General features: G+C 30.5%; 2 protein-coding genes and 1 non-coding gene across 5 annotated transcripts; all 3 read right to left on the bottom strand.

Moving 5' to 3' along the window:
• Positions 1-782: 782 nt before the first annotated feature.
• Mps1 (dual specificity protein kinase monopolar spindle 1) lies at positions 783-6506 on the bottom strand. Its single transcript, XM_029300203.2, has 8 exons — positions 6153-6506; positions 4163-5542; positions 3729-3934; positions 3073-3637; positions 2745-2905; positions 2431-2642; positions 1813-2214; positions 783-1331 (listed from the first exon to the last, which is right to left on the bottom strand). The coding sequence occupies exons 2-8, from the start codon at positions 5506-5508 to the stop codon at positions 1302-1304; spliced, it is 2922 nt and encodes a 973-aa protein (XP_029156036.1). The 5' UTR covers positions 5509-5542; positions 6153-6506; the 3' UTR covers positions 783-1301.
• A 482-nt stretch (positions 6507-6988) lies between these two features.
• CkIIbeta (casein kinase II subunit beta) lies at positions 6989-10804 on the bottom strand. Of its 3 annotated transcripts, none has more exons than XM_029306615.2 (5): positions 10721-10804; positions 10100-10175; positions 9464-9566; positions 8936-9317; positions 6989-8210 (listed from the first exon to the last, which is right to left on the bottom strand). In XM_029306615.2, the coding sequence occupies exons 2-5, from the start codon at positions 10169-10171 to the stop codon at positions 8102-8104; spliced, it is 666 nt and encodes a 221-aa protein (XP_029162448.1). In that variant the 5' UTR covers positions 10172-10175; positions 10721-10804; the 3' UTR covers positions 6989-8101. The 3 variants fall into 3 exon arrangements, with proteins under 3 accessions (XP_029162448.1, XP_029162449.1, XP_029162450.1); XM_029306616.2 differs by having other exon boundaries at positions 10709-10774; XM_029306617.2 differs by lacking the exon at positions 10721-10804 and adding an exon at positions 10318-10549.
• A 445-nt stretch (positions 10805-11249) lies between these two features.
• On the bottom strand, positions 11250-11321 carry TRNAD-GUC (transfer RNA aspartic acid (anticodon GUC)). Its single transcript has one exon. It is a non-coding gene; the product is annotated as a tRNA-Asp (tRNA).
• Between the last annotated feature and the right edge of the window lie 4271 nt (positions 11322-15592).

Raw genomic sequence — 15592 nt, 5'->3', positions numbered from 1 at the left:
CAAAAGTTAAAGAAAATAATAATTTTAGATATAAAAAAAATTGAGCATATAAAATGTTAAAGAGGAAATTCACGAAGCGATCGAAAATAAGATAAAGAACAAAGAGTTTTAGTGATAAATAAAATGTCTCATTATTGTTTTCTTTGTCATAATATGCAAAACAGTAATGACAATTTGAAAGATTCAGGTTAATTAAAGAAGATTTTAAGAAAAGAAAGTTTTCTGTCTGCGCCTAGTTTTTATTAGCCCATTTTCTCCTGAATTTTTTTATTTACATAACAAAGTCTTTTTTTGTAATTTGACACAACGGTAAATAATTTACAAAAAAGATTGCACAATTTTGTGTTCCTTTTTATTTTTTAATTTAAAAAATGAAAAAATAAACATCAAATGTAACGTGGCGTAATAGTCTACGTATAAATGTAAAACGTGTCATGTGTTTCATTACGAAATTTGGTTTATTTTATTTTATTTATAACGTGAAGCACCTAAAAAATATAAAGATAATACTAATCAATTATTTTACGCGACAATTATTTATCGATAATGAAAAGTGAATTCCTATTTACGTCGAATATTTTTTAATCTGAATTAGAAAGAGAATAAAATTGAAGCTGAAGTAAATTAATCCGTTGTGTGTTTATCCTATGTCATAAAGAATTTATGACATAGATATATAGTTGTAACTTTATATATTTATTTTATTATACGTAGAGTTATATTAATTCTTGAAAATAAATTAAAACTCTTGGGCGGCAGAGAATAAAAGAGTTGAACACAAGTTGAATTTATCGTTCCTTCTATATTGCGAAAGCAATAAAGTAACATAATGAAACCGTAAATGGTTCAATCCGTATTTCATAATTTGCAGAATTTACAAAATTTACGAATATGAAACTATTAATTACATTGAGTCTTCGCAAGTAGCAAATACTAATTTGTATGTGTGTGCAAAGTATGAAATGAAAGAATATTTTTAATTTAACAAAAAAGAAATCAAAACTTGTTCACAATATGTTTTCGATATTTTGTATAAAATTTCATATTCATGATGCATAGACAAATGTAATATTTGGATTCAATTTTATTTATAATCTATATATTCTTTCTGTTACATTTCTCTTCCCTCCCCCTCGCTTTCTATATACATATATGCTGGTGAATCCCCCTCTCCCTCCAACTTCCCTTTATATTCCAAATTAGAAGAAACAATTGTCATTCGATTTGCTAAAATATTTTTACTATATACACATACATACATATGTACATCAGTAAATTGATAAGTTATTATTTTAATAATATCAAGTATAATGTCGCTTTGTGTCTAATACCTGAAAAAAAAGATTAATTTTTGTTTAATTGGATTGTCTATTTAATTAAGAATTAAGTACTAAAATTGTAATCATTTACACAAGTGCACAATCATTTAGATAATGTACATAATTTATAAAAGTGAAATAGTAAAAAATGTAACATACAAATTATACAATACAATAATCTTCAGTGCAGCATAATGCAACATTTTACTACAGTGAATAAATTTTTCTTAATAATAATTTTCATATAAAATTAATGTTTATAATTCATCGAAACTCTTTTTCTATCGGAATTATATAAAAGTAAAATTATGAAGATGTTTTAATACTATTATTTCATGTCAAATTGATAATGAAGTGATGATTGGGATTGCTACTGATATTGAAAAGACTACATATTTTTTTTAACGATATCTTTCATACTTTGCACATCTCTTGTGCTTCTTATAACAATAAGAAATATTTCTATTTATCTTCAGAATAAAGATACACTCACCTGGACCAATTGTCTCCACTCTTCTTCGTTCAAAGCTTGTTTTATTTTCACGAGGACGTTTGCTGGAATGTCGGCAGGCATCATGTTCGACGTGATATTTTGCGTAGTGGGCACATATTGCACCTGCAACAATTGCGACGCTGTTGGTCTCGCTTTCGGGTCGTGCTGAAGACACTTGCGCATCACGTCGATCAAAACGGGCGGCGTGCGCTCGTAATCTTGAAGACTTTTGTCGCTCGTCGAAGAAGAGAACGTCGTGGCCGGGAACGAGATATTTGGTTTCGGATTAGTTATGGCGTTTACCTTTGCCCATTGGGAACGTATGTGTTGGAAAGGTGTGTGACCATACACTAGGCTGTACAGGATGCACCCCAACGACCATACATCCGACTTGAAACTGATCTGTTGAGAAAACGTAATTTCTTATCCCCAATCGCAACTTGTAGATTTTTAATTTAATTTAAACTATGAATAATAAGCTATCAATTTTTTAATCCAATTATTCAAATCAAGCAGATTCGGATTTAATTAATAAGTGACTAATATATATATTTTTTTTAGATTTCCTTAAATATAATAAGATATTTTTATTTTGAATTATTTTTCTTCTTATCTCACCTTATATTTAACATTGTGTGTAGGCGAATCCGCGTTACCGCCGATGTCCATCAGGGCCTCTGGACTAATATAATTCAATGTTCCAATTGTATTACTTTTCAAAACAGATGTCATGTCTGAATTTAAACTGGAGGCGATGCCGAAGTCTATCAATTTGAGCCGGCCTCGTACAAGTAAAAAATTCCCCGGCTTTAAATCCGAATGTATGACTCCTAAAAAAGGATAGAAGCCACATATACATACATACATACTCACGAGAACGAGATATGATCGCTTATATTTAATCGATTAAATTTATATCTATATATATTCACCATTATCATGTATGTGTTTTACAGCAGTAAGCATTTCGGTCCAATAATACAGAATCATTGTGAGAGAAATTTGCTTTTCCTGGGACATGGACTTGAGAAGTTTACTGAGATCGGTGTCACCCATTTCCATCACGACATAAACCATAGAGTCTCTGATTTCACTGAAATCGAATTAACAAACATTGTTAAAAGACGTTAACATTTGATTAATATTAGTATCCATTAAATTCTTCTGAGAAATGTGTTCTCACATAAGTGAAGGTAAATATGCTATGTTCATTAAATTAAATTATATCTAATATTTTGTACATCTACAATATGTACTCACTAATCGAACATTCGAACGACGCAGGGCGCCTGTAATTTTTGCAACATAGATATCTCGTCCAAGCAGCCTTGGGCCGACTCTTTGTCCATCTTGCTCAAGTTCACGCATTTGATTGCGCGTAACTCGCCGAAGGATACATCCTGCACTCGCAGAACCTCGCCGCTCATTCCACGACCAAGAGAGCCCAGAATCAGATATTCTCTATTCTTCACATGTAACGTTTTGCTTTGTCGTTGGGGTGGAATGCTCAACGGTACAGTAAACTGCATGCTCGCCATTCTATTTACGATCTGTTGTTGTTCTTCTTCGCGTTTCTTTTCGGAAGCCGAATAACACTCGTGCGAGTTTTTGCATTCCGAAACGATTCCGTAATCTTCTTCGCTATATTTTTTCAGGATTTGCAAGGAATCCTTTTTTAGGCTCGTATCAGATCCGATTATCACATTTCGTTTGATTTCGTTTTTACTCGGCACAATTTTTGTGTTACTTGCTAGCAACATGTCGGGCATATTGGTCAACTGTTTGTTCTCCTTTGTTTCCTCGGTAAACTTCACAAATTTCGGATCTGAATGCAATGACAACTTAACGTGACAAGAAAATAAAACATTTAATAATTTAATTATATTTCATTTTAAGTACACTTTTAATGCGCTTACCTTTATGGTAATTCAGTTCTGTCCGCATTACCAATTTTGCATCAGGTACAACAATCGGCCTCTTGCTTCTGTCTTCCTGTGGTAACGCAACAGTCTTGGTTTCACGTAACGCAACGGGTTTCGACTCCAAAGGATGAGCTGTAGAAGAATCGCCATATGTTAATGTAGCGTCCACTAAAGGTCGTCTCACGTTCGTGACATTCAATCTGAAGAAAAGAGAAATCAATTACCATCGGTACTCTGCATTTAAATCTAAGCGAAAGAATCATGAATTCATCAAAATTAGAATTCCAAATTAATTGACGAAAGATTAATTTTTTTATTACATTTATTTTGGTATATGAATTAGATATGCTTTTTATCGGGAACAAACAAATATTAAGTTAAATATGGTTTCTTTCGAAACGCATGGTTGTAAAAATGATTCTACAAACCTCGCCAAGTCCGAATTCTCTACGACAGGCGTACAGATCGTATTTCTAGATATTTGCATGTGATCTTTTGCAACGAGATTCTTTCCCTCCAATGGTGTATGTCTTGTATTATTGTAGCACCAACTGGACAATATCGTGGAAGGCGTCTGAATGCAATTTTTGCTTGAATTGTCGGACAATTTATTCTGCGGAGTTCGAAATAGCTGTTTATGAGATGCGCATGGATTCGGATGCATTGAACCGACTTGCGAATGTTTCAATGGAGTCTCCAAAACCAAACGATTAATCGGAGTAGGTAACGATGTTCCCTGAATTTCATTCAACGATGGTGTACTTGATTTCACATGTGTGCACAGTGCAGGGTTTTTCGCCGGTGTACACTTTTCGTTCGCTTCGTGCTTGGATATGCTGTATTGCAAGTTGTTATATATTACAGGATTTAACAAGTTCCCAGACAAGTTTTGAGGTATACAGTCAGCAGATTCTGATACAACAATTGGGATCTTGCGAAGCTCTTTGTCACAATTCTTATTCGCATGTTGGTTGTTAAAATCATATAGCATTTTTTTGTACCGCTGGTCCTCCTTACTTAAATTCAAATGCTCGTTATTCCTGTGCAGCAGTTTATTATCAATCAATGTGTTATAAGAGTGTTCCTCCTTTTTCTTATTCGACATATCAGATATGTAAACATTTTCGTGATGCGACTGAGCACTATTCATTATCAATTGCAGATTCTTACTTTTATCAGATTTTGCACTGTAATGGGGATTTTCTTTGTAAGATGGTGGAAGAAGTAAACTCAGTTCTGTTGACAAGTTCTGAGTAATGCTAGATTGGCTCCTTGAGGAAGTTAACGTACAGTTATGAGAATCCTGTGATTTTTCCTCCTGTTTCGAGTCATATGTTCTTAATTTATTTGAATTATCACCTAGTAGATGACTTTCAGAATTTACATCATTTTTGCATTTTGTGTTACTGTTAGCACAGCTTATTTCTTGTACAGGTGAAATATCAGTCACAGATGCACTAATATCTTTTGATAATATAGTTTTCAAGGGTTTGTCTAGAGTTGAGCCAATCATAGAATTAATGTCTGCTGCTTCATGTATACACGAATCCGGCAGTACATCCTCAGCAGAATTACCTGACTCATCCAAATCTGATAAATCTTCAGATTCATGGGGTTTCTCTTCGCTTTCGTCATCATCATCATCATCGTCGCTCTCACACAAATGCAAGAGGCGTACTGGCTGAGATTTTGGTAATGTAGTATTCTGTGATGGCACTTTGTCAGCGTTTGTGCTACCAAAACTGTGATTATTGTTTGCCATAAGATTTGACATTATCGACAGTTTTCAGAGAACAAATATTACTGATCTGAAAATAAAAAAAATATTTTGTTTTAATCGTATCCAAAATATGAATATTCTATTAGCTGTAGCTATTCTAAAAACACAAATATAAAAAAAATAAAAAGAAGTTACAACAATCAGTACATAATCTTCCAATTATTAATTTATCTGTAGATTATAAAGACACGATTGTTCCAATCTTTACATAAATATAACACAAATTATACACACTACACATATATATAAATTAATATTACTCCTATTTTCTGCATGATGCTATTAAAATGCTTATTTTTCAAATCTATATAAAAATCTTTCATTAATGGTTTGTACATTATATTTTTTTCAAAATACATATATATTATTAAATTGATAAAATAAATAAGATAGTAAATAATAAAAGCAGATATATAAAGAAACGTTAATTTTTTGTTACTATCCTCTATCCTTACTCGTAAACTTTCAAAGCAAGTAATTATCTGAAGAAGCCTTTGATCGTTTCGAATTTTCTCCAAGTTGTGTCCAAAATTTATTGACATAATCGACGTCAGATTTCCTAATTTAGCGATAAAACCACAAGGATGCTTTCATCGTAGGTACTCAAAATATTCCCGAGTATACAAATATACACACACCTGTCAAATTAAACAGCCTGGCTGTAGGCTGCAGATCGGTTTGACAAGAAGAATCGTCAATAGAATGTATGCTATGCACGCATATATTACGAGACCCTTACGCGAAGATTAAAAATTTATATTTGTGTACAACAGTTACTTGTCCTTATATGACATAACACTCCGTATATCTATGCATAGATGTATCACATTACTTTCAAAACTTATAAACATAACTTGACATGAAAACTTCAGCTAGCTCTACCGGTTTTCATCTTACATCATGGCATTTGAATTTGCAAAGATCACGCTCATTGGTCGGAGCAATTTCATGAAGCGGATAGCGCAACGCAGAACGAATGTAATTTAGACCGGATCCACAATAGGTGATTTAAGCTTTAAGCCCCTTGCACAATGCCAGACGACAGGCAATAGGAATAAGAAATAAAAAATATCAACCAATCGGAAAGAAGATAGATATTATTCTCTGCTCCTATTGGGAGATATTTTATAATTCTTATTCCTATTGCCTATTTCCTGGCATTGTGCAAGAGGCTTCATAGTTTCAATATATTTTGATGTTAAAATTTTTGTTTCGAAATAATTTCAAGAATCTCTCTCTCTGCCATTATATAGTAGATAATGAGCTAACTCTAAACTCTAGAACATTTTTTTATAATTGATGATTATATGGATTTGTAAAGTATAATGCATGTAAATTAATAATATTAATTTTAAAAATAGAAATAAAATGCAATTATATTAAATGTATACAGCAATACAAGATAATTAATTTACATTTAAAAAACAAATCTTCTTAATTGAAATTCAATTATGGATATCAAAAACACAATACGTGTAAATAAGTCGTACTTTAATTTGAAGTGAAAATACAACAGTTTTCCTAGTACGAATCAATCAATTTGGATACAAACTCCATTTGACTCAAAACTTTACTTTGCGAACAATTATAACGAGATACAAGAAAATGTTACTAGCAGCTTTGTTGCTCTACGTTAAAAATTGTACACAAATTTTTATTTTATAATCGCATAAAATTTTCGTCCCATTAATGCTAAATATCAATAAGGACATTTTGAAAACTGTGATAGAAACTAAGATAATCGTCTTTTTTGTTTTTCGCAAAACGCTGTACGATTCGTCGAACAATAATTTCGTTGAAATTATTGTGTTCTGAGTTCAATAATTTTTTAGCATCCAAGTAAATAATATATATATATATTATCTATATGAAATTTCATACATCAATAAATTGTTTCTGTCACAATTTGTTGCACAAATTTACTCGGCGATTAAATTAAATTAACTTAATAGCTATATTTTCATTTATACATTACTTCTCGTTTCGAAAAGGACCAATGTGAAACCCGGTATTTTCTCTCTACTCTCTTCTCTTTTTTTAGGAAGTCTGTTCCTGCACATTTTTAGGAACTACTTGGCAGCAAATATGGTGATGCAAACTCTTGTACAAAACGGATGTTTCTACTTTATAATCATTTAGTTCTTTATTTACGATCTAACGCAATTAATTATTCTATACGTTCTTCTTATTCTTTTCTCTTTATCCTTTAATGTGAAGAATGTTCAAAATTTCTATACAAAAACATATTGGTTCTTTACATAAACGATTGTGAAAACAATAATGTTGCTACAATTTAAATTATATGATAATGATACACAACAAATCTAAATTTTTTCTTTCTCTATTTTTCTTCCTGTCTCTCTCTCTTCACATGATCGTAAGAAACGTACTCGTAAGAAAACATAAGAGCGACGAGACAATGTGTCGATTGAAAAGAACGGTTTCGTAAAAAAATGTCCTTTTTGCGTAGAAACATATTGCATGGGAGAAACAGAGATATAAAAAATATTTTATTTGAATCTTCAGGACGAAATTAAAAATTGTGAGTAATGAAAAAAAAAGTATTCTAGGCTATTCCAAAATGACCTTAACGTTTTCCATTATTGTAGTTAAGAGCCCGTAATGGTGCTTTGAACGTGGACGCAGACTGTTGCTGGATCTGATATGCTAGAGGATGAATTTTAAAGCCGTATAATCTGAAAAATAAAATTTATCTTTTAACTTTCGGATTTCGTATAGCTCTACACATATAAAAAATGACTCGGAAATTGTCTATTAGAAACTTTTCGATTATCTGAGGATGTGGCAATGCCACAATTAATAAATGTTTAACATGAATGAGTAAACTTTAACTTGACTGAGTCACTAATTTAAAATGTATAGTAACATATATAATAAAACTTGATTTTATCTCATTATTAAATATCATTTAATCTTCTCAGATATTCATATTAAAATCTATCTCTAATAATATTACACATATGTAATTTATAGAAGTAAATACAAGAATAAAGATCAATGCTGTTAAATTCATATTTGTTTTATATGTATACAATGACAATGTTACTATATTATGAGAGAATCATTAGAAAATGTGTTGAAAAAACTGATATAATTTTGATTACTGTAGACTCTAATAGAATGAATACAAAATGTTAAAATTTTGACAAAGTGCATATATAATTATATACAAAAATTGTGTTTTAGTAAGATTTCTTCAGTGGAATTAATTTATCCATCTTAAAACAATTTCTTCTATTTCTATTTTTTCCAAAATTTTATCATAAAAAAGAAAAAAAATAATAAAATAACAAATGTACTTTAAAATTTTTATAGCTAGATATTTTGAGTTTTTACCATATGATTATTTTATTGCTTAAATAGCCATTGCTTAAGCAGCCATAGAATAATGTTTATTTACCTAGGTACAAATTGATTTGCTGCACGTTTCGGTCTATATTCGGGATGAACCATAAACAGCATGTGTGGAAATCCTGTTCCAAAGTAAGCTCCATCGGTATGATGATGTCTCGAACTCTTGGGCGTGTAAACATCCATGCATTTGGGACAATAGCTTTTGACCATTGCCTCGCCAGGAACATCGCTAAGGCCTAACGGCAACATTGGTTGGGATTCACAGTAAACTCGCGGGCAATGACCGAAATCACCCGCTTGATATTTTTCAATCATCTGAGCGATGCCACGATTGGTAAGTATGTAGCGAGCGTGAATAAGACCATAGAGCATCTCTGCTGCTTGCTCGACCAAATCTGATTGATTCGGGTTATCATCCAAATCATCATCTGATCAAATAAACATCAAATACAAGAGTATTACAAATAAGTTATATTTAAAAATTTTTTAATTTATTTATCTTTATATTTCAGTTTATTTACTTAATAATTCAAGAATGAGTAATTTTATTTGATACTATCTCGAAACAACTTACCAGGTTCAAGATCGAGAATCATATCCAATGCTTGACGATAATGTGGTACTTGTTCATTCAGTCCCGTTAAATTAAATTTGTCCTGAATATAATCTTCATCCACCTGAATATATGACAAATAGGATAAATAACATCTATAGTTTCAAATTATTCAAGAGAGAGATATCATTTAAATGTCTGTTGCATATAAACTCAAAAATATATCAATAATAAAGTGTATTTAAAAATATCAAATATAAATTTGTATAAGTTGCTTAATCATAATTTAAAGAAAAATAAAAATCAAATTGTATATTTTAAAAAGCACTATGCTATAAATCATTTATTTATTAAATGGCTCACAAAAATATGTATATCTCAAATATAATATAGATCGTATAAACAGAATTTATACTTTCATGCATAATTTTAATTCCACTCCAAGTGTTTGCTGCTTTATCATTCTTATCCAATTGGAAACCAAATCTAAACGAGTGCTAATGTGAAAAAAAATTGATTTTTAATTCTACCACAGATGAGTGTAGTAAGAGTAAGTTGGAATAAGGTAAATATTTGGTTTATGGAATATTAAAATATATGCATGATAAAAGATGTAACAACATACAATACAGGAGTGTTTCCCCCGCAAGTACTCACCTCGCAAAAGAACTCATTCCCGCGCAAACCGCAAAACCACGAAATCCAGGACACTTCCTCGGAACTGCTCATTTTCCTGCGGCAAAAGAAACTCGTGAAGATGGTCCCGTTATTAAGTATTTGCGCGGAACAGCTAGGTATCAACGAAAATAGGCGACAAAGAACCGCTCCTTGCTCGTCCCCGTAACCGATTCCGTTTGTCGCGACTCGATGCGTACCTGGTGCACGGCGTAACGACCGTAAACGACCGCGTTCTCGTTGTCGTGTCGTTGACGGCTATCAACGCGCGCGTTGTCAGTTGGTTAGAGCGGCGTGAACGTGATCGCGGGCTCGGGCTCGACGGAGCGAAGGAGGAACAAACGGCTACGCGAGGTGCGGAAGCAGCGAAGCTTGATTCTCGGCTCTTGGCTTTACCAAGCAAGATGCCCGACAAGTCACGGACTCGTCCGGCGCGTTCGCACCCATGTTTCCACGACAATTGCTGCTAGGTCATCATTTTTCGAATACGGTGTGTGGGATATGAGACACGACGAAAAAAACCGCATTACTCTTGCAAATGTGCCGACGTGGAGCTACGCCTACCTGACGAAAAATCAAAAATAAACAGACCTCGCGGCTTACCTCTTGGTGCTTTGATTAGCCACGCTTGCTCAACCGAACGGAATATAGTTGGCGCTGCGCGCATATCGCTTATCCCCGCCATCTTCTGACATATTTAACGGATGTTCAAGCTCTATCTGCAAACATCATAGGGTCATTCCACAATAGGTTGCAAATGCTCCGGTAGACCAATCGAAACAAAGTAACTTGTCAGCTGAGTTGCTTATTGGTTAATCTGCAAATGTCAACTGGCAACTTATTGTAGAATAACCCTAAGTAGTAATCAAACGTGATTGGTTACTACTTTCGGATCCAACCAATTAGCATCGAATGACATTGGAAAAATATTGTTGAATTTGCGCGCGCGCGCGCGTTGAATGCGACTAATGTGATTAACGATAATAATAAAATAATAAATATAATAATAAAATAATAAATATAATAATAAAATAATAAATATAATAATAAAATAATAAATATAATAATAATAATAATAATAATAATGAGAAAAAATATACAAAAAATAAAAGAAATAGAAACGAAAAAAAATCTCCCCGACGGGGAATCGAACCCCGGTCTCCCGCGTGACAGGCGGGGATACTAACCACTATACTATCGAGGAATTCTTGAATAGGGGTGAATTATAATATTATATCAGCTTAGTAATAAATTTCTTGTATAATTTTTAATTTGTAAATAAATTTAATATAAAATATACATCTTAAATTGTATATATAATTATATAATTGCACTTTTGATTAAAAATATTGTAACGTTTATTCCTATATATGTTATAATCATTTTTAAATATAATATAGCTTTGTCGATCTCTTATTTAATATAGAATAAAATATTTATTATATATATTATTTATGATAAATATAGAAAAAAATGGTGGAACACTTTTGATATTTTGAAACTATGGATTTTATAGAAAAAATATTTTGATAAATATAAATTCTCGTTTCAAATATATATATTTTAATCATATTTTTACAGCTATAATGTCGAGATTTTTTAAAAAATAATATAATAAATTATATTATTTATTTAAAAAACTTTCCGATTTAAAGCGTTTTTACGATATTGCAAATGCAAAAGATGTGCCACGTGGAAGCTAACATACTCTGTCATACATCTTCGTGGGTGTGTTTGTGCGTGTTATCACAGATTAATAGACAGATCGCCAAAGGTCTGGATGAAGGAGAGACCAGCATTTCTCACTGATTTCAGCGCCATATCGTAGTAGTGGTCAATGCAGTAACTATTAATACGTTCCCAAGATAAGAGCGTCTCATGCTCATGAACTCGTCCGGCGGCATGTACGAGATTTATCTTTTCGTAGCGTTCGCGTATTTCGGAAAGGACAGAATTTTATGATGTTATAAATAAATAAATAAATAAAATATTAACCTGACCTATTATAATTATTTTTTAATAAATGTTTCATTATTATTATCATCTAAGTCTAAGTCGTTTAATTAATTTTTAGTTTTTTAATAATTAATTTAATTTATTCTAATTATTTTAATATGTAAAAAATACTAATACGTATACGTTTTATAATGAATTAATATATTTCGAGAGTCGAATTATATATTTTTAATAATATAAAAGTGTTCAAAAATTATATTTGACTTTTAATTTTAATTATTTTAGCAAAGAGTTCCGAAATCTCTTACACACATAATAGAGATTTTGTTCATCCATATAATTCGCAATTAAGTATATATGTTAATTATTAATTTTAATAAAATACAAAATTAAAATTAAAGGTCAAATATAATTTTTGAACATAAATATATTTAATTCGTTATAAAACGTATACCCGTGATAGTATTTTTCTCGTACAAAAATAACTAGAACAAATTAAATTACTCATAAAAAAATTAAAAAATAATTAAATAATTTATATTATATATGATAATAATAAAACATTTTATAAAAAAAACAGATTCAATAAATATAAGTATTGAAAATCTCTCCTCCAATTTTAAAGTCGACCAGACTGGCAATAATTTATTTAAAAAATTAGTTAAATTACAACGTTTCGGCTGTCATTGCAGCCCTTTTCAAGTAATCAGATTAATACAATAAATCAAATTTACAGCAAACCCCCGACAAAATTAACCATTGTTTTGATGAACAATGTATAACTGACAGAAGTGAGCACGAAAAAAAAAAATAGATGTCGACTGTTAGCAGGAAACTTAGTCACAGTGACTAAGTTTCCTGCTAACAGTCAACATCTATTTTTTTTTTTTTGTGCTCACTTCTGTCAGTTATACATTGTTCATCAAAACAATGGTTAATTTTGTCGGGGGTTTGCTGTAAATTTGATTTATTGTTTTAATCTGATTACTTGAAAAGGGCTGCAATGACAGCCGAAACGTTGTAATTTAACTAATTTTTTAAATAAATTATTGCCAGTCTAGTCGACTTTAAAATTGGAGGAGAGATTTTCATTATTTATTACTGGCGACTCTTAAGGATTATCATTTAAATATAAGTATATATATAACATGTACTTATATTTATTGAATCTGTTTTTTAATAAAATGTTGTATAAGCTTAGAAAACTTGACTTTGACGTAACTAGCAATTTTTATTTAATTATTTCACGACGGTTTGACGTAATAAAATGTTTTATTATTATTATATAAAATATAAGTTTAAATTCTTTAATTAATTTTTAATCTTTTATGATTAATTTAATTTACTCTAATTATTTTTGTACGAGAAAAATACTATTATGGGTATACGTTTTATAATTAATTTAATATATTTGTGTTTAAAAATTATATTTGACCTTTAATTTTTATTTTTATTTTATTAAAATTAATAATTAACATATATACTTAATTGCGAATTATATGGATGAAAAAAATCCCCATTATGTGTGTAAGAGATTTCGGAACTCTTTGCTATAAAATAATTAAAATTAAAAGTCAAATATAATTTTTGAACACTTTTATATTATTAAGAATATATAATTCGGTTCCCGAAATATATTAATTCATTATAAAACGTATACGTGATATTATTTTTCTCATATAAAAATGACTAGAATAAATTAAATTAATTATTAAAAAACTAAAAAGTAATTAAACGACTTAGACTTAGATGATAATAATAATGAAACATTTTATTAAAAAAAGATTCAATAACTAGTAGGTCAGGTTATAATTTTTTATTTATTTATTTATAACATTATGAGCTATTAAGCTCATCATCTCGTTCGCTCTCTGTCTTGCTTTCATTCGGCAAGTCACAAACGATATATGATACTCGTATGTTCCTACTTCAACTCTCGAGAATCTGAAACAAACGAAACTCGTGTCCAATATACAGGGTGTCCGGTAACTAACAGACCAATGATTACAAATGGATTCTTTGGTCAATTTGGGAACGATTTTTCCTCAGCGAAAATGTCGAAAAAGGTCATCATTTTTTACAACTTTCCAATCTTTGTCATTATGTATCTTTATAACTAAGCCTTAAATTAAAATTTTATTATAGTAAACTCTACCTGAAATTAACTGAAGAATGTAATTATGTTAGACTTTTAACTCCAAAACGTTTAGTTTTCAAAAAACCTATTTTTTTCAATCGCTTATAACTCGAAAATTATTGACTTCTCAACATTTTTGCTAAGGAAAAATCGTCTCCAAATTGGCCAGAGAATCCGCCCTTAATCATTGGTCCGTTAGTTACCGGACACCTTGTATATATTATATAAAAGTGTATAGCACGTCAGAAGCTTGTGAGCTTACAGCGATAAGTAAAAACAATTGCGTATTTATTTCATTGCGTTTATCTGTTTAAACGCGCGCTTTAATTTTTCCAACGTTTTTGCCTGTTTATATTTTAAAGGTCCTCTCTTCTAAAAATCTTGTTTTAAAGATCCTCTCCGCGAGCAAAATTCGAAAACATAAATTATTTAATATTTTTACTTTATTATTTGTAAATCCTCGGTAATTTCAAAATTTTTCTATTTGAAAATTATTAATTTTCTATTGCCAATTAATTTTATCACAGACTTTACTCTTACTCCCATTGCACTTTCGTTTGCGGTTTTCAGTATACGATTTTTTATCGTAGTTACTGAAAATTATTATTGTGAATTATACTTGTGCAGTGATTTGAAGAATTTACAATTTCGTTGAAATTGTTGATTTTTCAAAAAAATTACGAGATTCGCGGAAATTGCGTGCTTTCTTGGCATTTTCCGTTCGCGGCAGGCGGTTTATTTTTGATTGTTGCAAGTGTTTTTGTTTTTTTTTTATTAAAATAGATAATAATAATGTGAAATAAATCACGATATTTGACAGATGTGCATATATATAGAAATTGTAATAATAATAATATTATATCATAAAATTGTAAATTGTTTCAATTTTTTATAGACTGCGATAAAAGATTTTACATTTGGATAAGAAACTGCGGTAAGTAAAAATATAAAATTCTTGAAAACGTAAAAATATTTGATAACGTAAAAAGGTGAACTTTGAAAAATAAGGAACTTAAAAATTGCACTAATAAATGGGCTATATGTGAGCCGTGCGCGGATGTAAGGTGTGTTATATCGAAATTTAATTAATAGAATTGAGAATTAATCCCAATTTTAAGTCTTACAAATGTCCAAGCTAATTTTTTGTACCTCGTGTACATTTTTGAAAGTTATATCGAAAAATTAAATTTTAATATGCGTCTTACATCTCACATTTCGCATACGGCTCACATATAGCCTATTTATCTCTTATACTTTATTTCAACCCTTATAGAAATTTATTACTAGTAACGCCAATTTATCACTTATTTCGAGTAATTAATCACTTTTATTTCGAATACTTAAATTACTGTATATTATAGTATTTTAAATACTCGAAATAA

This window comes from Nylanderia fulva, unplaced genomic scaffold, assembly GCF_048542155.1.
Source record: "Nylanderia fulva isolate GAGA-0341 unplaced genomic scaffold, ASM4854215v1 Scaffold19, whole genome shotgun sequence".
Classification (NCBI taxonomy): domain Eukaryota; kingdom Metazoa; phylum Arthropoda; class Insecta; order Hymenoptera; family Formicidae; genus Nylanderia; species Nylanderia fulva.
This window is presented reverse-complemented; position numbering and strand designations above follow the sequence as displayed.